At 42.2% G+C, this 21,245-nt stretch overlaps 1 protein-coding gene across 5 annotated transcripts in view; it reads right to left on the bottom strand.

The window, feature by feature from the left end:
• EML1 (EMAP like 1) overlaps positions 1–21,245 on the bottom strand; it is a 197,951-nt gene that overhangs the window by 45,148 nt on the left and 131,558 nt on the right. For all 5 annotated transcript variants that reach the window (XM_073800056.1, XM_033850622.2, XM_033850621.2 and 2 more), the window contains one exon: positions 9,572–9,706. In XM_073800056.1, coding sequence (XP_073656157.1) covers positions 9,572–9,706 — 135 coding nt within the window. The remainder of the gene's footprint in view (positions 1–9,571; positions 9,707–21,245) is intronic.

The following is a 21,245-nucleotide window of genomic DNA, read 5'->3' on the forward strand; positions in this document are numbered from 1 at the left end:
CCCACAGAACATGTGATGACGAGGATCCAAAGTTAAAGATGCCGTGGCCCCAGGTCAACATCAGTGAATGGCAGCCGCGCGCCCATCACCTGTCCGATCTTGAACTCACCGTCAATAGAGCTGAGCGTGGACCCTTCAGACCCAGCACACTGGAAACACGCTCGGGTTGTGGACTCACTTGGAACGGGAGACGACGGCCTCTCAAGGAGTGGTGTAATTTGTCCCTGGGCACCCATTCCTTAAATGGGCTAAATGGAAAACTGAAGTGGGGGACTTGGCACTGCCTCTGCCGCCAGGGTGCGGTTCCTGGGGGCAGGGGGAGAGTGAATAAACTCTGGGACCAGAATGAGGCTCCATCCATCCCTGTCCGAGTCTGGAGTCAGCGCAGATGTTCCCCACCCTGAAGCCCAGGACTGAAGTAAGCCCAGAGGAGAGAAAGGATTTCCCTTCTGGCAAGCAAACCCTCGTCTCTTGGCTATTCCGGCCTCAGGCTGCTGGGCCCAATATCTCCAAAATGAACCACGGTGCAATCCAGTGCGGGTCTTTTTACTGCTCTGTTTTTGGCAGGAAGGAGATTTGCTGAAAGAGCTTGGCTGTACACTCCCTAAAGCTGGAAGGTTCGGGAGACTCTCCTAACTAGAAGCAGTACCTGGGGGTCACGGAGGACGTGAGGAAGCCTGGAGCCTTCACCAGACCAGTAGCTGGATCTAGAGGCAGTAGGAGGAAACCAGACAGTTGGCCCAAAGAAAAACTCCCACCCGGAGCTGTGAGCTCACACCACGAAGCAGCTATAATCACCTAAGTGACATGTTATCCCCGAAAACGTTCACTGTGGACTCTGGTTGCCGGGACTGTCAAAAGTGGCTGTTTCCCCTTCATCTGATATCACTCAGATGACTCACTGTGGGCTGGGTGTTTGTAAGGGGGAGAGTCCAGCCAAGAACTCGTTCAGACTCAGATGCAACGAGTATTCCCTGCACTGCTCCTCTGCGGTGGGATCCGCGCTTAGCACATTCGTATCTGTTACTAATTTACCCCAAGGTCCTGAAAGCCGGTCTCCGACACATGGGTGACGCATGTAACAGGGAGCTCTGGAGACGGGAATTAGGGCAGACTGACAGTGGCCAAATGCTTCCGAGCAGAGATACTTGCTTTACAAAATGATTAATAAGGCCTGATCGAGGAGGAGACCGTTCCAAAGTCAAACATGTTTTTTCCCTGCAACTTATTCGTCTACAAAAATGGTACCTCTCGGCATACATACCATGACTCCTTCTGAAAATGACTTCACTTGATGAAATGTGATCCCTGCTGGGAGTCAAGATACTCTGCTACGTAAATAATGATTCTTTTTATAAATTGCCCTTAAGTAAGCAGCTGTTAACTCCAAGTAGGGTCATTCAGGAACCATCTATTTAAAATATTTAGAAGTTGCTACTGGGGACAAAAACTACTGCTTCATAGACATTTCCAACCAATACTTCCAGTTTAACGTGGCAGAAGGAGCACAGGGTTTTTTGTTTTTTGGTTGCACTGGGTCTTAGTTGAGGCTCGCGGGCTCCTTAATTGCAGCACGTGGGCTCCTTAGTTGCAGCAGGCGGGCTCCTTAGTTGCGGCTCCAGGCCTCCTTAGTTGCGGCAGGCGGGCTCCTTAGTTGTGGCATGTGAACTCTTAGTTGCAGCATGTGGGATCTAGTTCCCTGACCAGGGATCAAACCCAGGTCCCCTGCACTGGAAGCACGGAGCCTTACCCACTGCACCACCAGGGAAGTCCCAGGAGCACAGATTTCGAAGGCAGTTGGATTCGTGTTTTATTTGGGCAAATCATTTTACCTCCATAGACTTTAGATTCTTTCATCTACAAAAATGGGACTAAAACCACTGTGAGGCATAGGGTACCGGCAGGATCGTATATAACATGTGACAAAGTATCTAACACACGGTTATTAATTAATATTACTTCCCTCTTCCTCCTAATTTCACTGACAATAACCTATCAATACATGTATGTACTTTTGAGCTCTTCACCTAATAGCCTCAAAACTAAAACAAAATAAAGAATACCATACCAGCACTTATTATTTTAACATTTGTTAAAAACTAAATGACCCCTTGGCTTAAGGAGTGAAACAATCTTTTCATTTGAAAAAAAAAAAAAGATTCATTTAAATCACCTAATTTCCAACGTTTCGGAATCCAAAATGTAGTGTTAAAATCATCTACCAATAGGTGGTGCTGTTTGCATAGTTCTTAAATGACTATGGTTTTAAAATCTAAGTACAGTATATAGGTAACATCCTTTCATTCATTCAGCGAATGTTTATTGAGCACTTACTGTGTGCCAGAACTGTGCAAAGTGCTAGGAATATAAAGAAGAAAAAATGACACAGCTCTGCCCTCCCAAAGCTTAAGGGGGCGGGGGTGGGGGGGGCGGAATGTGTGGGAAGCCCCTGGGGGGTGGGGAGGGAGGAGTTACAGTTACAGATAAAGTTAATGGGCAGGAACAAAGCAATCTGGAAGGCAGCTAACTCAGACCAGGGCGCTCAGGCAGGCTTCCCAGAGAAAGGGGCATCCTGAAGGATTAGCTGGAGTTCTCCTGCCAAGTTTCCAGACACATACATATGCCACTTAGGACAAGGGACAAACCTCCACTTACTAAGTGTTAAAAAGTGTAATTCATCAAGCTCTGCATTTGTTTGGTTTTGGTATCTGTTTGATTTTCTAATACTACAATAAAAAGATTTTTCTAGGGGCTTCCCTGGTGGCGCAGTGGTTGGGAGTCCGCCTGCCGATGCAGGGCACACGGGTTCGTGCCCCGGTCCGGGAAGATCCCACATGCTGCGGAGCGGCTGGGCCCGTGAGCCATGGCCTCTGAGCCCGCGTGTCCGGAGCCTGTGCTCCGCAATAGGAGAGGCCACGGCAGTGAGAGGCCCGCGTACCGCAAAAAAAAAAAAAAAAAAAGATTTTTCTACATATGCTATCTTCTTACTTTCATCTGGGTTTCTTTAATGAAGACTGAGTTTGAATATCTTTTCCTTAGTTAATTGGCTACTCGTATTTCTTTCTCAGCGAACTGTCTCTGTTCAAACCTTTTACCCACTTTCCGATTGAGCTAACTGTCCTTTCCCTCGCTGGTGTGTGTTGTGACCTTTGGAAATGAAGGACATTGGCCCTCTTCAGTTGTGGGTGTCATTCGTATTTGTTGAGAGGATGAGTCTTCGTGGGCTTTTCCTTCCCACTTCCCGCCAAGCCTTACGCTCTGTCCTGCACATGGTAGGTGCTCAGTGAGTCAAACAGTGCTGGGAAAGGGTATGAGTAAGGTGAGAGAAATCTTCAGAATTTCTGATTCCTCCCTTTTCAGGTTGGGGTGAGATTAGAAATGGGAGTTGGAGAATTCTGGAATGTCCCAATAAAGAGAGGCACTCAAGGGCTTCCCTGGTGGCGCAGTGGTTGAGAGTCCGCCTGCCGATGCAGGGGACGCGGGTTCGTGCCCCGGTCCGGGAAGATCCCACATGCCGCGGAGCGGCTGGGCCCGTGAGCCATGGCCGCTGAGCCTGCGCGTCCGGAGCCTGTGCTCCGCAACGGGAGAGGCCACAACAGTGAGAGGCCCGCGTACCGCAAAAAAAGAAAAGAGAGGCACTCAAGATTGGGGAGTGGGGTGAGCAAAGGTGTACAAACATCAGCTCCGACTCTGGGAGGGAGAAGGCAAACATCAGTACTCACACCATCTACGGAGCACCAACGTCGGCCAGCCCCACGCTACGCACACCATCTGGTTTAATCCGCACAACAGCCCTGAGAGGTAGGTACTGGTTTTTACTGGTGCTGAGGGAAACCCCAAAGAGGTTAAGTAACTAGTTCACAGTCACACAACGAAAGTGGCAGAGCTGGGATTAAAATTCGGTTACGGCTATAATGCCCCATCCGTCTACACTCGTTTTGTTATATTGATTGGGGTAAAACGAGTTGTTCAACAAATGTTTATTGGGTACCCACTGTATGCTGGGCATTGTTCTAGACGTTGGGCTGGTCTGACAGGACTAGAAAAGCCTTGTTGGTATCCAAACGTCCAACAAAAGTGCATTCGCCTAGATAAATAATGATCCACATCTGAAATAACGTTGTCAGAGTATATTTCCTGACACAAAGACATGCTCATACAGCAAATGAAAAAGAGGGTTCAAAAATGTATGCAGAAGAATATTCTTTATGTAAAAGGTATACCCTACACACATGCAACACCCTAGAAATAAAGTCTGGATGGAAACACAATAAAATGGTAGCTGTGAGTTCTCTGAGTGCTGAGATAATAGGGGATTTTCCTTTCCTCTGTTTTGTACATTTGGATATCCTAAAACACATGTTTACTTGTGTAATAAATAGATTACTACAAAAAGGAAAATAAATCCTGCTGGGGGAAAGTAAGAGCCAGTGTTGGAAGCTGTGGATATCAGGGTACAAGACAGGGTGAGGAGCCAGTAGATGAAGGACCTTGAACCCAGGCTGAAGATTAAGATTTACATTCCACCATCAGTGATGCGAAAGGAAAAGAAAAGCAATGCTGAGCCTTGAGGACCCTGAGGTGTCAATCAAAAGACTGCCTCATTGGTGTGCAGAAAAGGGAACCCTCCTGCATTGTTGGTGGGAATGTAAATTGGTGCAGCCACTATGGAAAACGGTATGGAGGTTCCTCAAAAAACTAAAAATAGAGTTGCCATATGATCCAGCCATTCCACTCCTGGGCATATATCTGGACAAAACTATAATTCGAAAAGATACATGCACCCCCTATGTTCACAGCAGCACTGTTTACAATAGCCAAGATGTGGAAGCAACCTGAATGTCCATCGACAGATGAATGGATAAAGAAGATGTGTGTGTGTGTGTGTGTGTGTGTGTGTGTGTGTAATGGAATATTACTCAGCATAAAAAAGAATGAAATAATGCCATTTGCAGCAATACGGATGGACCTAGAGATCATCATACTGAGTGAAGTCAGACAGAGAAAGACAAATACCATATGATATCACTTATATGTGGAATCTAAACTATGACATAAATGAACTTATCCATGAAACAGAAACAGACTCACAGACATAGAGAACAGACTTGTGGTTGCCGGGGGCGGCGGGCGGGGGGGGCGGGGGCAGGTAGGGATGGATTGGGAGTTTGGGATTAGCAGATACAAACTATTGTATATAGAATGGATAACCAACAAGGACCTACTGTATAGCACAGGGAACTATATTCAATACCCTGTAATAAACCATAATAGAAAAGAATATACATATTATATTATTATAATTATATATATTATATATATAACGGAACCACTTGGCTGTATAGCAGAAACTAACACAACATTGTAAATCAACTCTACTTAAATAAAATAATTAAAAAAAACAAGACTGCCTCATTGAACGCTAGAGCTTAAAGAAGGATGGAGCTGAGAGTTCCGCTTAGGGTTCTGAACTTCACGGCCTGGATAAAGCAGCCAGTTGCACAACACAGAAGGGGATCTAAGGGAACACTTTTATGTGGCAGACGTCTTCATAATTTTGAAGCTTTCTTCATATTTGTTTACTCCAGAGATGGGCAGTTTATTTGTGTGTTACAAGGTTTCCAGCAGATGGCTGAAACACTTCTTGTTCTAACAAAATCAGCTCATACTGCAACAACTTTTTGATGGAAACAAAGTGTCTTGCTTACAAAGTTGATATATGCTATTCCAGTCAGAATTACAAAGGAGGAACCAGTTGGATAATTGAAACATTTTATCAGTCTAGCAACATCTAACATAAACTATGCATTACAAACAGTAGTTGTTTTTCTGTCTGATATAAAACATTTTTTAAAAAAAATTTTAAAAAACCTCTCTTGGATTAGTCTACTGGCGACATTAGATAGTACAGGTTGTTTATCAGAATGTTATTGGCGATTCCCTATTTAAATTTAATAAATACTTCCTTATGACACAAATCACGGTATAACTGTTAATATTCACTTACAATCAATAACATATAAAGTGAATATTACATTGCCATATATTGCTTTTGTTCTTATGAAAGTTTTGTCGGTACAAAGATTAATAAGGGCTGTTAAAATTCTGTGGCTCATTGCAAGCAAAATATTTTAAAATGTTAACTATGCTAAGATAAAAGTCTACAATGTCACAAGAGAAACTGTTGACTCTCACGGCCATTTCCAAAGAAAAGGAGATACAGGAGCACGAAAAGTGACACTCTCAGGAATAACAGTTTCTATGAACACAGAACACATGATTATTATTAACTAAATTAATGTATCTTGGAAAACGGGAATGCTTAGGACATCAAAAACACTGGTATTTTATGTTGGACAGTAAGATCTGTACAGTTTATAGGGAGTGTAATTATTATTACTGAGGAATATAAATGTTGAAAGGAGCCTCCTAATTTTCACAGAAGTGCCAGGTGCACTGGAGCCAGCGCTGTGTGTGGTGCGTGGTCACTGTGAGCGTTACAGCCGACAGCCTGCGATTGACACAAGTTAAAGCACTGCCCTGCGTGAAGGACTTGCTTCTGCAAATCAGGACAGACCCAAAGCTACACCTCACTCACTCACATTCTGATAAGCTTTCCTGTGAAGCTCGGGGCCTGCACACCAGCTCATTCTGATGTGACAGTAACAACCATGAGAATACATGGTCGGTCCTCTGCATCCGCAGGTTCTGCATCTGCGGAATTAAACACCCACAATCGTAGAAATCCACGGCTGGTTGAATCTGTGGGTGCAGAACCCACGGGCTAAAGGACTTGAGCGTCTGTCCTTGGTATGGGGGTGGGATCCTGGAACCATTCCCCCTCGGACAACCTGGGATGACTGTATAATACTTTATTTCTCCCCAACCAATTTTACATTTTGCCAAAATCCAGGTTGCACTCATAGGACTGTGTCCTGTGAATGTAAGTTAATATGTGTTAGACCAAAAATAGACTAATAATTTCAGATGTCATCCACCACCTTCATCTTACCAATGAGGAAATGAAGTTCAGAATTTTGGAAAGCCTCATGAATTATTTTCTTCTACTCTGCACAGGTCTCAATTTATAACAGCTGCCATTACTGAGTGCCAAGTGCTACGATGGGTGTTTTCCTACCCAGTTAGCTCTCTGACAAGATGGAAGGGAATTAGGTATAAAATCCCTTTTTCACAGAGGGGGAAAACTGAGGCTCAGAGAAGTTAACTGGCCAAATTCACTTACAAACCCAGATCTCCCTTTTACTCCAGAGCATGTGTCCTTTCCATTACATCTTGCTGTTTATAGTAACCAAACATGGACAATGTGTTAAAATGCAAGACAGCTTTCTGGAACCATGAACAACGTAAGACAGCGTCCTGGCACCATGGACAAATACTTGTGTGTGATGCAGAAGAGGTCACGCTGTCTTAGACCACCGAGGATCATGTTTAAAAGGGGAATTGCATCGAGGCCACCTCTCTATCCCTTTCTTTGCCTGCTTTAAGCCATGGGGACTGGGCATTGGTCCATTAGACTCCAGCTCTGATTCGGTACAAGGTCAAGGTAGCCCAAGAGTAGGGCTCTTCATATGGGGATGGAAAGGAAAGATGAAGGGAAATGGGCAGGCAGCAACAGAAGAACCAGCTTGACCTTCACCTCTATTGCTTCTCAGCTACTTCTTCCTTCTGTCGGAGTTCCTGCTGCCATCATTCCCATGGGCCCCTAAAGGTGTCTGTCGGTACCAGCAATGACCTACGAGAAGGCAGGAACTTTCTCTCTGAAGCTCCTTAGGTGCAACTCAACCAGTTCAGTGCTACGTGGGCCTCAACTACTATTCCTGGGCTCTAATGAGACGAAGAATTTATGCTTAAATGGACGTGTTTAGTTGCCTGAATTATTTTTATAAAATGATTAGTAAATTTTCCCAGTCCCTCATTTCCAAATCAAAATTTCCTACGGTAGCATTAAAAAACAAAAAAACCCTTTGTAAATATCTTTCATGGAAATATTTACCCAGCACACTTAGCAAAGCCATAGGATTTAAAAGATACAACAGATCTGGAGTTTGCACAATGCAGATTCTTTTTGGAAATTCTTAATACAAATCAGATGTGCAGAGAAGAAGCCAGGTTTTTAAGAACTGCCAAGATCTAGACATCTCAGGTCAACTTCCAAGCTTACGCTGAATTCAGAGAAGCCTAAAGGCCACCCTGCATCTCTCACTCACGCTCTGCTACCATTGTAACTACTTGGCCTTATTTCCAAGGTATTATCACCCAATTAGCATAATCTTCTGATAAGAAGTCCTATTAATAGTCTAAATTAGAAGACAACCCCAGGTTAGTGGTTTTGAGATTGTTAATGGACTGTGGACTTGACCTGCTAGAGATAGGAGAGGCCCCTGTATCTCTTTCTACGAAACATATCTTTTAGGAATAAAACTGAAAAAGGGTTTAAGCTTCCTTTACAGGATTGAATCAGAATGGACTTACAAGCTTGGAAATTTTTCAGCCTGTGGGTTGGAGTCCACTGCTTTATGACTAAGCCTTCTCCTTACACGAACATTTGGAAAAAAACAAAACAAAACATGGTTAGCCTGTGAAGCTGAAATTCCTTCCTAAGCCTTGCTCAATAGAGAGAATAGAATTAAAGCACAATGTTTAAAAAGAGAGAATAAAGTACATTGAGTGGATATATACAGAGACAGAGAAACTGATCTCAAATACACAATACATTCTTAAACATAAAACAAGCTCTCAGGGCTTCCCTGGTGGCGCAGTGGTTGAGAGTCTGCCTGCCGATGCAGGGGACACGGGTTCGTGCCCCGGTCCGGGAAGATCCCACATGCCGCTGAGCGGCTGGGCCCGTGAGCCATGGCCGCTGAGCCTGTGCGTCCGGAGCCTGTGCTCCGCAACGGGAGAGGCCACAACAGTGAGAGGCCCGCGTACCGCAAAAACAAAAAACAAAAAATACAAGCTCTTAAAATGCCCCAAATTAGCTTTCACTAATAAAATGTTACTATTAACAGGGAGCTATCATAATCCACTATAAACCAACCTCAAAGAAAAAACTCAAAGCATGTTTCATGAAACCAGAAAGAAAATAGTTCCTAGTTCTGGTGTTAGCTCAATATTAAAAATAGTTTCTGACAAATCATAAAATTACAACTTTTCACCCAGTCTGTCACAGAAAATACTGTTCACAAACAAGCCACTAAAATTAATTTTAAAATGGCAGCAGAGAGTATTAGAAATATAATGTGCTCCGTATGGAAATTCAGAACAGGTTCTCAAATTCCATGGAGTTGGCACTAAGCAAATTCTCAGAAACGACTTCTGTCTGAATAGGAGCCCTGAGAGTTCAAGTTGTAATTTTCTACTTGGATGATAAGTGGTGTGAGCTGTGACCCGCAGCTGTTTGATGAGCGCCCACAGTGACGTCAGGAGAAGGAGTATGGGGCATGGAGGGCTCACAGCTTGTGTGCGTATTAGGGGGTCTTCTGATTCACCTCTGGGAAAAGAGGCCACACAATATCTGAACCGCAGGAACCAGAAGTAAGACGCCCCTTACCTTTCACTGTTCTTTTTGCCACTAGAAGAACTGCTGGTGGATCCCGTGCGATTCCGGTTTCCTTTGGAATCCCCATAGCTTTCCCTTCGACCACCAGGAGATACCCGTTCGGAAGAGCTGGTCCTCTTGATGGTACTAAAAGTACAAAGTAAATGACAATGAAATCCTTCACGGAGTGATTTTATTTTATTGCTGAGTGTGAAGATATATACACAGAACATTCTATTTCCATGTGGATATTTAAAAGATAGAGTGGTTTGAAATTCCTAACTACAGAGATCAAAAAACTTTTCAGAATGTCACTTGAGATCAATGCCTCTCCTCATTGCCTTTGTAACTGCGGCAATCAGTGTAGTTCAAGGTCATAGAGGAATCTGAAAGGTAAGATTCCCAACAATACCGTGAGAACTCTCCAGGGGCCTAGTGGGAGGTGACCCCGCCCTTGTGCAGTTTTCAGTCTAGACCAGTGGGGCTCAACCAGGGGTGACTCTGCCCCCCCAGGGACATCTGACAATGTCTGGAGACACTTCTGCTTGTCACAACGGGGGCAGGGGGAGGGCCGCTACACCTGATGCATAGAGGCCAGGGGTGCTGCTAAACACCCTGTAATGCCCAGGACAGCCCTGCGACAAAGCGTGACCCACCCCCAAACGTCAACAGTGCTGATAAGGAAGAACTCTGGTCTAAAGGCGTACGTGGGACAAAGACATTCCACTCTCTATAGGATGCCTCTGTTTAGAGGTGGTGCCCATGCAAGTGCTTACTTCCTTCTGAATAAACAGAGGGACTAGAGTGGTTGGAAGCCTGGTGAGGGATGTCTGGGGAAGACTTCCTGAAGACTGTGAATTTCTGGGAGACAGAAAATGAAGGGCTTGGACGTGTTACAATGACACAGTAGGGAAGATCCTGTCCTAGGAAAAGGGATACCACACGCACAGGTAATTCACAGGCGTGAGGGGTCAGTTAGCCAGGGCAGGGGCTGTGGGTTGATGGTTTGCTCTTGGAGCCCGGAAGTGTATTACAGGCAGCCCTGTAAAGTTTCTTTGTTTGTTTTTTTTATCTTTGTATCTTTTTTTTATCTTCATCATTAAGCCATATGTTTCCTGAGATCCCATCTCATTTATCATTCTTATATTCTTTGCAGAGCCTAGTATAGAAGCTTGATAAAGATTAATTAAATGAAAGGGTGAAATAAATGAAACGATCAATGGTAGTGTCACCCTGACCCTGTCGCAGGCAGAGGCATGTGATGCTATAATTTAGCACCCGCTCCGTGAGGAAGAAAGAAGGACGAGAGTGGATGGTGGTGCCGCTCCCGGGTGGGGCTGCGGGGGAGGTCTGGTCTGCACGCACAGAGTCAAGGTGCAGGTGGGCGATAACGCCAAGTCTGCGACCCAGGAGGTGGCTCGGGATTGGCACTGTCAACTGGGGGGGTCACTGAACCATGGACGCGGAGGAAATCTCCACGCCGGGAAGGAGAGAAGATGAGAACGGAGAGAACCTCCCCGGCAAAGAGTGACTTTATAAGACGTTGGTTGAGGAACTGCCACAGGAATCTCAGGTAGCAGATAAACCCCGAGGGACTGGGGAGGAAGAACCCCCAGAGGACAGTTAAGGTGCTGGGGTCGTGGATGCAGGAGGGGGACCTCGATGATGATGATGAAGCCTCAGGGGCTCCAGTCAGGGGAGGGTGGAGACGGACCTGAATTTCAATCCGGAGGACACAGGCAGGAGCTGAGAAGCTTGAGACAGTGAGACTACTGCCCCTGGGCTGGATTCCAAAGCCCTCCTTTCTCACAATTAAATAACACAGAATGTGCAAGAGCCTTGCACACGGGATGCTCTGCTGTCTTCCCTTCATTCTCTTTTTCCTCCTCATCTCTGCCTTCCTTTGGGCCAACTTTAAGTCCTTTTTCCTCTGTAACTTCCGATCGGTCAGTAAATAATCTCTTAGCACGTTTTCAAAAACTGCACGGTGTATCGGCTTTTGAAAAGCCATCTCGCTCCCTGAGTGAATGAACATAAATAAAACGACCATAATCATGATGATCTGAAGACACTTTCTGCGTAGTCTTTTTGGTCACTGAGGAAACTCTGAATTGACAGCCCCAGGATCTCACAGCTGGGATCTGCACGGGTGTGCCTTAAGGTCAAAATGTGAATTTTTAGAACTCTCAATTTGAGGACAAGGAAATTACAGATCTTAGGAGAGCGTTACGTCTCTGAAATTTAGGATTGAAGTCTAAAAATTACAGAAACCTTTATGTTTAAAGTTCAAGATCTTCCAGTGACGAAAAACACCAAGCTAACTTCACGTTGTGGGAGCTCTCTCTGCTAAGCATCTGGCCCGCCGAGGCTCTCAGGCACACTGCCTCAGCAGCTGGCAGCCCTGAGCGGCACCTCCATGGTGTCCTTGTGGGAGTTCAGGGTAAGTTCATGGCATTTTAAAGGCTTGTATAAAACACCCTTAAAGAGCTGAAAAGCCATGACTATTAATCAATGATAGCAAACGTTAATCGATTTTCTAATAATCAACACTCAACCTGGTGGCTGGAAGAGTTAAGAGGGGAGATCAGTGATGGAACCATGGGCAGCCAACGGTTCGCATGTATTAAGAGCTTCGCGTTTTATATGAATCATTTAATTTAAACCTCACATCCCCTGCAAAAGTATCATTGTCCTTATTCTCCAGATGAGGCGACAGCTTCAGGGATACAAAGCAACACGTCTGAGGTTACTTGACCCCTGGCTCTCTACTGGGCCTCCTAGTTAAGGCCACCTAGGGAATTCCCTGGTGGGCCAGTGGTTAGGACTCCTCGCTTTCACTGCAGAGGGCCCGCGTTTGATCCCTGCTCAGGGAACTAAGATCCCACAAGCTGTGCGGCATGGCCAAAAAATAAATAAATAAAATAAAGACCGCCTGCAATTTATGAAACACCGAGGTACGTTAGTTTTGAGGACCTGTTGAACAGAGATGTTGGACGTCTAAAAATCCAATAAAGGTCAATAATTAATACAGTTATATGATTTAAGCCTTGATCAATGGCAGGCATCGGAGAAGGCCCTCTAAGCTACTGCACTAAAAGGGTGGTAGAACTACCAAAGCATTAGTGAGGGTTACAAAGTAAGTCTAAGTACTCCTCACCTGGGTGTGGAACTGTTCAGTCTGCATGCACTGAGAAGACTCACAGACCTGTTTAATCTACGTGTGAGAGGCACGGAAACAAAGCAGAATAAACACGACTGCAGTAATAAAAGCGAGGAAAAATATTTTGGTAAACTTCAATAAATTACAGAATACACCGCACATTAAAACGGGAAAACATTTTGGTTTGCACATACAGACTTGGATATAATCCATCCGGCTCCTTCAAGATATTTGTCATTCACGCATTTGCATTAAAATGTTCAGCTTTTAAAAAAATCTACTATTGTTGTATACGTAGAAAAAACAAGAAATTTCCTTTTGAGAGCCAAGAGCTCTCATGAATTAAAGAGGATTTACTAGGACTCAGAGTGAAGGACAGAAAATAGAGCTTGAAGACAAGACATCTGCAGGAACAAGGGCGGCCAGAAGAAGTAATACTGTATACTCGCTGAGAGAAGTCTCCTTCAACAACCAGCAGGGAATATCAAAGAAGTTATGCTCCCTCTGGACAGCAAGTGAGAAATCATGTGCTTTATTTTGCAAGTGGTAGAAGTCCTAGCTTGTGAAAGACTGTATAATAACACAGCACAATTTTTTACTGCTTAAGGCAAGCATTTTTGGGGTAGAAATGCAGATACCATCATTTCTCTTCCCTTCTGCTCTCAACCTCCACTCTCAAACCCAAAGTTCTGAAAATACAATGGTTCTTTGCCTTACACTACAGTTGCATTCAATGGTTTTTGCCAATTTAAACTAAATTTTAGACATAATAAAATCTCTGCAAAGGGAGAACAGAGGGAAAATGGCCATCTTTCTTCTTATGGTTAGATAATAACGCTAAATGTAATAAGTTACCACAGCATCTTTCTTTCATTATGTGATTTAAAACCAAGAATTGGTTTTCCAAAGTTTTGCAGAAAAGATCTCAAACTTTTACAACTGAAAAAAATACTGGGACTTCCCTGGTGGTCCGGTGGAAGCCTCTGCGCTCCCAACGCAGGGGGCCCGGGTTCAATCTCTGGTCAGGAAACTAGATCCCGCATGCCGCAACTAAAAGATCCCGCATGCTGCAACGAAGACCCGGCACAGCCGGGTCCTATTTATAAATAAATAAATGAATAAGTAAATAAAAAGGAAAGAAAGAAAGAAAATACTAATCTGAGGGGAAGCTTGTACTCGTGACCCAAGATTTTCTGATGAGGTCATTTGCCATGACAGCCGGAGGGATTAACGCTAGATTAAAACGATTATCTACTCAACAAATACTCATTTGGAATCAATTTATACTGGGCTCTACGCTGAGCACTGGCAAATCAACATGGGACCAGGACTAACCTGGTTTTTGTCCTGCAAGGGGTGAGGTAATTGTGACAGATTGAGGTCACGCAACTTCAGTAATTAGGAAATGCTCTTATCTTTGTCTAAAGACATCTTTGTAGCAAAAACCAAGGCATTTCCTAAGAAGGCTGGTGGCCTTAGAGAATTTGACAGACCAAAATAAGTTTTTTTTCTATCATATGAAGCCAACTACCTGAGCCCAGAGGGGGGAATTGCAACACTTCTGATAAGAGAGTAAGTACCAATTCATCTTCCTCTGTTCAAGAGCATCAACTCCCATTTCTAGCTTGTTACAGAGATCACACTCAAAACCTGAATTTAACACATACATTTCAGTGGATCTCAATGATAAAGAGTATATTAGAAAAAAAAAACAAAACCAAAGCAGATTTAAATCATGTAAGTACCTGGCACTGACTTTGGTACTTTTACAAATGCTGTTATTTCTAATGAGTGCAACTAGTTTTCTAAAGGACTATCAGCTGTTTGTTTGAAAGCCATAGCTATTTACCATCCTACCTTCCAACTGGAGCAGGGCATTTTAAAAATAATGCTCTCTTTTTGTACCAGTTTTGTTCTTTTGATCTCTCTTCTCACAGCTTTGCCCTATTGTAAAACTCTACTTAGGAGTGGAAAGAATGAGTGATTGTTTTGAGCCAGTGGAAATGTTATTCTATTGTCAGCTCCAGCATCCCCACCGAGGAAGGTATGACCCTACAATGTCTTCCCCGGATTTTCTGCCTTTTCTCCTTTCACTAATGGAAACAAAGCTTTTCCCAAGGATTCCAAATCACGCCCCCAATCGAAGTCTTAATTGGCAACACAAAGCACAACCCCTGGGTGCTGGACAATTTCCAAAGGGGATTTTGTTCTTTAGTACTAGGCTGAAAAAACCCCAGAGAAAAGAAAACAAACATATACCCATCCACACACCAGAGATGCCCCAGCTTGGTTAATTTGGAACTCTGATTACAGACAAATTCCTACGTGATTATAAATGTATTTGAAATGGCTCGGAGGTTGTTTTAATCCTAACAGGCGGATTTCAAAATTCTCTAAGGAGAGATCTATAGGAACTTCGTCACAGAGTAATGATTATGTGCCACTGTTTGGGTTTCCAACTTCCAGACAGATGGGAATTCACATCCACGGAAGCCCACAAAAGGCAGAGGAACAAAATAAATGAACCACTGTGCTTTACCCCGAAACACCAAGCGTCTCAGACAACCTAGAAAACCACGTATTTCTAGTTGGCTGCCGGACATGAGCTTATCAAATGAATAAAACTGATTATTTTGTAAATTAAAAAGAAAAGTCTACAAAGGCCTAAGAACATTTCTAGAAGGAAGGTTATTGTTTAAATGCTAATACACACACACACACACACACACACACACACACACGCACATACACACATATATAAAATATGATGGCTACCGACTATCTTCCCCCGCCACCATCCTTTCCTTCTAAGATAATATTGCTGAGGGCAAGCACTGTCCGTGAGCTCCTTCATACATGGCTGAAACGGGGGGCAGAGGACCCAGGCTTCTGCTCACAGCAAGGGGCCTGGTCCTGTAATGGGAGTTCAGGCCCTGCAGCCCCATATGAATGGGCGATTCTGTCTCTCAGAGTTGCAACTTGCTGCCAATCTCTGCTCAGTCACCCTCGCCCCTGCCTGCTACTCCTGTCAGCACCCTCAGGGGCATCTCAGAACATCACCGTTTCTAAAGAGCATCACCCAGACAGGATGGGGAACACAAAAGGGATGGTTTCCGAAGAGCAATTATATCAAGCATTTTTGTATGAGTAGATGTAAGCGCTGACCTGGAAATCTTTGCAAGAAGCAGCCTGTCACAGTGAAAGGAGTGTGAGCTCTGGATCCAGACAGACCTGCGTTGGAGCCCAGGTTCTCTACTCACTTGATCCCGGGCAAGTTACTTCACTTCTTTGAGCATCAGTTTACCCACTGGCAAAACAGGGATAATAATATCTACCTTGGAAGGTTGTTTGGAGGATCAGTGATAATGGTATTAAAAGCTTGATGCTTAGTACACTTTTATTATTAAAAGATAATTTCTATCATCATCACTGATTTAAAGAGGGCCCGAAGCACCATGAGGGCTCTTTGTCTTTTTCACATCCTGTGGGAAAGTATCAATTAGATTCTTCAGCAGAGCCTCTCTCCTGTAGTCATCTGCATAAATCCCATCCCCCAGCCTTACCCTACCCTGAATCGATGTTTCAAATACTAGAACTCAAAACACAATTTGCCAGGGATTCTTAACAGTTGTGCCAATTAATCCTGCAAGGTCTAAGAAAACCATAAACAGTCTGTTAAGTGAAGGATATTATTGTACTACATCAAAGTTACTTTGGATCAAACACAGAGCCTTCCACAGAATCAAAGTGCAAGAATGCTTGACATATGCTCTCGTGAAAGGAACTGAAAGCTAGAAATTGTATCTACATTTCAAATTTTACTTTTATGATTTTTTGCTCTGAAAAAAAATTTTCCTTTTACTTAAATGCCAAATATATAAAGAGATATAAATTTAAAAAGTGTATTTTCTTTAAGAATAAAGAAAAAGAATCTCATGTTTTCATTAACTACTTGCTACTTCAAAAAGTCAGTCTTGAAATTCAACAACTCGCTTTTAAACAGCCAATGAGTTAAAGAAGGAATTGCAAGAGAATTCTGAAAGTATCTAGAGACAAATGAAAACAAAAACAAAACATTCTGAAACTTGTGGGATGCAGAAAAAGCAGCGCCAAGAGGGAAGTTTACAGCTGTGGAAACACTTACATTAAAAAGAAGAAAGATCTGAAATCAACAACTTAACTTTATACCTCAAGGAAACCGAAAAAAACAAGAACAAATAAAGCTAAAAGTTAGCAGAGGGAAGGTAATAACAAAGATTACAGTAGAGATAAACAAAATGGAGAAAAGAAAAACAATAGAAAAAAACCAGTGAAATCAAGAGTTGATTTTTGAAAAGATCAATAAAATTGCCAAATCCTCCATTAAACTGAGAAAAAGAGAGAAGACTCAAATAACTAAAATTAGAAACTAAAGAGGGACTATTACAACTGATGTCACAGAAATAAAAAGGATTATAAGAGACTACAATGAATAAATGCATGCCAACAAACTGAATAAACTAGAAGAAATGAATAAATTCTTAGAAACATACAACCTATCAAGACTGAATCATGAAGTATTGAAAACTCTGAATAGACCTATAACTAGTAAGGAAATTGAAGCAGTAATCAAAACCCTCCCAACAAAGCAAAGCCCAGGACCAGATGGCATGACTCCAGAATTCTACCAAACATTTAAAGAACTAATACCAATCCTCCTCAAACTCCTCTAAAGACTAAAGGGGCAGTGGGGGCACATCCAATCTCATTCTAGGAGGCCAGCATTATTCAGATACTAAAAAAAAAAAAAAAAAAAAGACACAACAAGAAAAAATACACGCCAATAACTCTGATAAATAATGATGCAGAAATCAACAAAATACTACCAAACTGAATTTAACAGCACATTAAAAGGATTATACACCATGACCAAGTGGGATTTACACCTGTAATGCAAGGATGGTTCAACATAAGAAAATTGATATAATATTGTACATCACATTAAGAGAATGAAAGACAAAAACCACATGATCATCTAAATTGATGCAGAAAAAGCACTTGACAAAACTCAACACCCCTCATGATAAAAACACTCAAACTAGGAATAGAAGAAAACTACCTCAACATAGTAAAAACCATATATGAAATGCCCACAGTGAACACATACTCAATGGTGAAACACTCAACGGTGAAAGCTTTTCTCCTAAGGTCAGGAATAAGGCAAGGATACTCAGTCTCATCACTATTGAACACAGTACTGGAAGTCCTAGCCAGAGCAATAAGACATGTAAAAAAATAAAAGGCATCCATGTTGGAAAGGAAGAAGTAAAACGACCTCTGTTTGCAGATGACATGATCTTAGGGAAAACCCTAAAGATTCCACACAAAAAAATGTTAAAACTAATAATTTCACCAAAGTTGCAGGATACAAAAACCAAAACACAGAAATCAGTTGTATTTCTATGCACTAACAATGACCAATCTGAAAAGGAAATTCAGAAAATAACCTCATTTATTATAGCATCAAAAAGTACAAACTACTTAGGAATAAACTTAACCAAAGAGGTGAAAGACTTGTAGACAGAAAACTACAAAACACTGCTGAAAGAAATCAAAGAAGATACAAAGAAATGGAAAGTCATCCTATTTTTGTGGGATTGGAAGACTTAATATGTTAAAATGTCTACACTACCCAAAGTGATTTACAGATTCAATGCAATCCCTATCAAAATACCAATGGCATTTTTTGTAGAAATAGAAAAAAAAAATCCTAAAATTCATATGGAATCTAAAGGGACTGCAAATAGCCAAAACAATCTTGAAAAAGAAGAACAAAATTGGAGGACTCACATTTCCTGATTTCAAAATATACTACAAAGTAACAGTAATCAAGACAGTGTGGTACTGGAATAAAGACAGATAATATAGGCCAATGGAACAGGATAGAGAGCCCAGAAATAATCCCTTGCATATACGGGCAAATGATTTTCAGCAAGGGTGCCAATACTACACCAGGGGGAAAGTCAGTTTCATCAACAAATGGTGTAGGGAAAACTGGACATCCACATGCAAAAGAATGAAGTTGGACCCTTACCTTATGCTACATACAGAAATTAACTTGAAATGTGTTAAAGACCTAGAACTATGAAACTCCTAGAAGAAAACATAGGGGGAAAGCTTTAGGACATTGGATTCAGCAATTATTTCTTGGATATGACACCAAATGTAAAAATAAACACATGGGACTGCATCAAACTTAAAAACTTCGGTGCAAAGGAAACTGTCAATAGAGTGAGAAAGCAATGTATGGAATAGGAGAAAATATTTGTGAATCATGTATCTGGTAAGGGATTAATATCCAGAATATATAAGGAACTCCTACAATTCAACAACAAAAAAATGAATAACCCAATTAAAAATGGGAAAAGGAATTGAATAGAAAATTTTCCAAAAGATATATACAAGTTGCCAACAAGCATATGAAAAAGATGCTCAACATCACTAATAATAAGAGAAATGCAAATGAAAACCATAATGAGATATCACCTCACACCCATTAGAATGGCCACTATCAAGAACAGAAAATAACAAATGTGGGCAAGGATGAGGAGAAATTGGAACCCTTGTGCACTGTTAGTGGGAATGTAAAATGGTGCAGTCATTATGGAAAACATTACGGAGGTTCCTCAAAAAATTAAAAAAAGAATTACCATATGACTCAGCAATCCCACTTCTGAGTATATATCCAAAAGAATTCAAAGCAGGATCTCAAAGAGATATCTGCACACCTATGTTGATTGCAGCATTATTCACAATAGCCAAGAGGTAGAAGAAACACTAACATCCATTGACATGAATGGATAAAGAAAAGGTGGTATACTGGGCTTCCCTGGTGGCGCAGTGGTTGAGAGTCCGCCTGCCGATGCAGGGGACACAGGTTTGTGCCCCAGTCCGGGAAGATCCCACATGCCGTGGAGCGGCTGGGCCCATGAGCCATGGCCACTGAGCCTGCGCATCCGGAGCCTGTGCTCCGCAACGGGAGAGGCCACAACAGTGAGAGGCCCGTGTACCGCAAAAAAAAAAAACAAAAAAAAGAAAAGGTGGTATATACACACAACGGAATGTTATATAGACTTAAAAAAGAAGAAAATCCTGGGACTTCCCTGGTGGTCCAGTGGGTAAGACTCCATGTTCCCTGTGCAGGGGGCCCGGGTTCGATCCCTGGTGGGGGAACTAGATCCTGCATGCTGCAACTAAGAGTCGGCATGCTGCAGCTAAAGATCCCGCATGCTGCAACTAAGACCTAGCGCAGCCTAAATAAATAAATAAAATACAAAGCCACTTTAAAAAAAAAAAAAAAGGAAATATTGTCACATGCTACAGTATGAATGAACCTTGATGATATTATGTTAAGTGAAATAAGTCAGCCACGAAAGGACAAATACTGCATGATTCCACTCGTATGAAGTATCTAATGTAGTCAAATCATAGACACAGAAAGGAAAAAGGTGGCCACCAAGGGCTCTGAGGAGGATTTACTGTTGAAGAGATATATTGGGTTGGCCAAAAAGTGCGTTCTGGTTTTTCCTTCCCATCTTAAGGAACAATTCGAACGAACTTTGTGGCCAATAAATAGTTTCAGTTCTGCAAGACGGAAACGTCCTGGAGATCTGCTGTACAGAATATACTTGACACTACTGAACTGAACTGTATGCTTAAAAATGGTTAAGATGGTAAATTTAATGTGATGTGGTTTTTACCACTATTAAAAAAAAAAGAAGAAAGAAATGGTACCAGATGGCAACCTGACACTTAAAAAGTCAGTGTCACTCTTATAACATCTAGATGAATAAAAGACAGCCCGTATCTACTGCTGCCAATTAGAATCCAGAAGGTCATTTCATGTTGATTATAAATGAATGAGTCAAAGAAGTATTAAAAAGGGATGAAATGAGGCGGAGAATTTCATTTTAAAGTTCTAAAAAGCCCTGCAAAACCAATTTTCTTACAATTCACAAACAATAAGTACATGAAACTCTACCTGATGAAACACAATGCAAGTTTGCTTGGCGAAGGATAAAGCTTTATGTATAAACACTATATATTTAAAAGATAAGACGGGGTTGTTACATTTTCATTCCGAGTCACGATGCAGCATCAAACCTCCTCTCACCAGCCCAATGGGTATCCCAGCACACCGCAGAGCATACTCACACCCAGAATTCCCAGTGCACATAAAGCAAGTTAGCATTTTCATGAACTTTACGAGTTCTTCTAACAAGCCCATGAGGTAGCATTGCAGAAAGAATTTCTTTAAGGTTTTCTATGCTATATTATTACCAGATAGTTCGTTTTTTTAGGGCATAAAAAATTAGAAAACTGGCCTGGCATATAAAATATACAATTTTAATATGACAACTATGAAATTATAGAAAATTAAGAGCAATCTATGCTCTATCTGACAAACATAAACATCTGAAGCTCCACTGTTAGGCATCATTTAAAAGTACGAGCTTATCCAAATTTTACTGATAAAAATTTAAGCTC

The sequence above is a fragment of the Tursiops truncatus genome, chromosome 2 (genome assembly GCF_011762595.2).
Source record: "Tursiops truncatus isolate mTurTru1 chromosome 2, mTurTru1.mat.Y, whole genome shotgun sequence".
Taxonomy (NCBI): Eukaryota; Metazoa; Chordata; class Mammalia; order Artiodactyla; family Delphinidae; genus Tursiops; species Tursiops truncatus.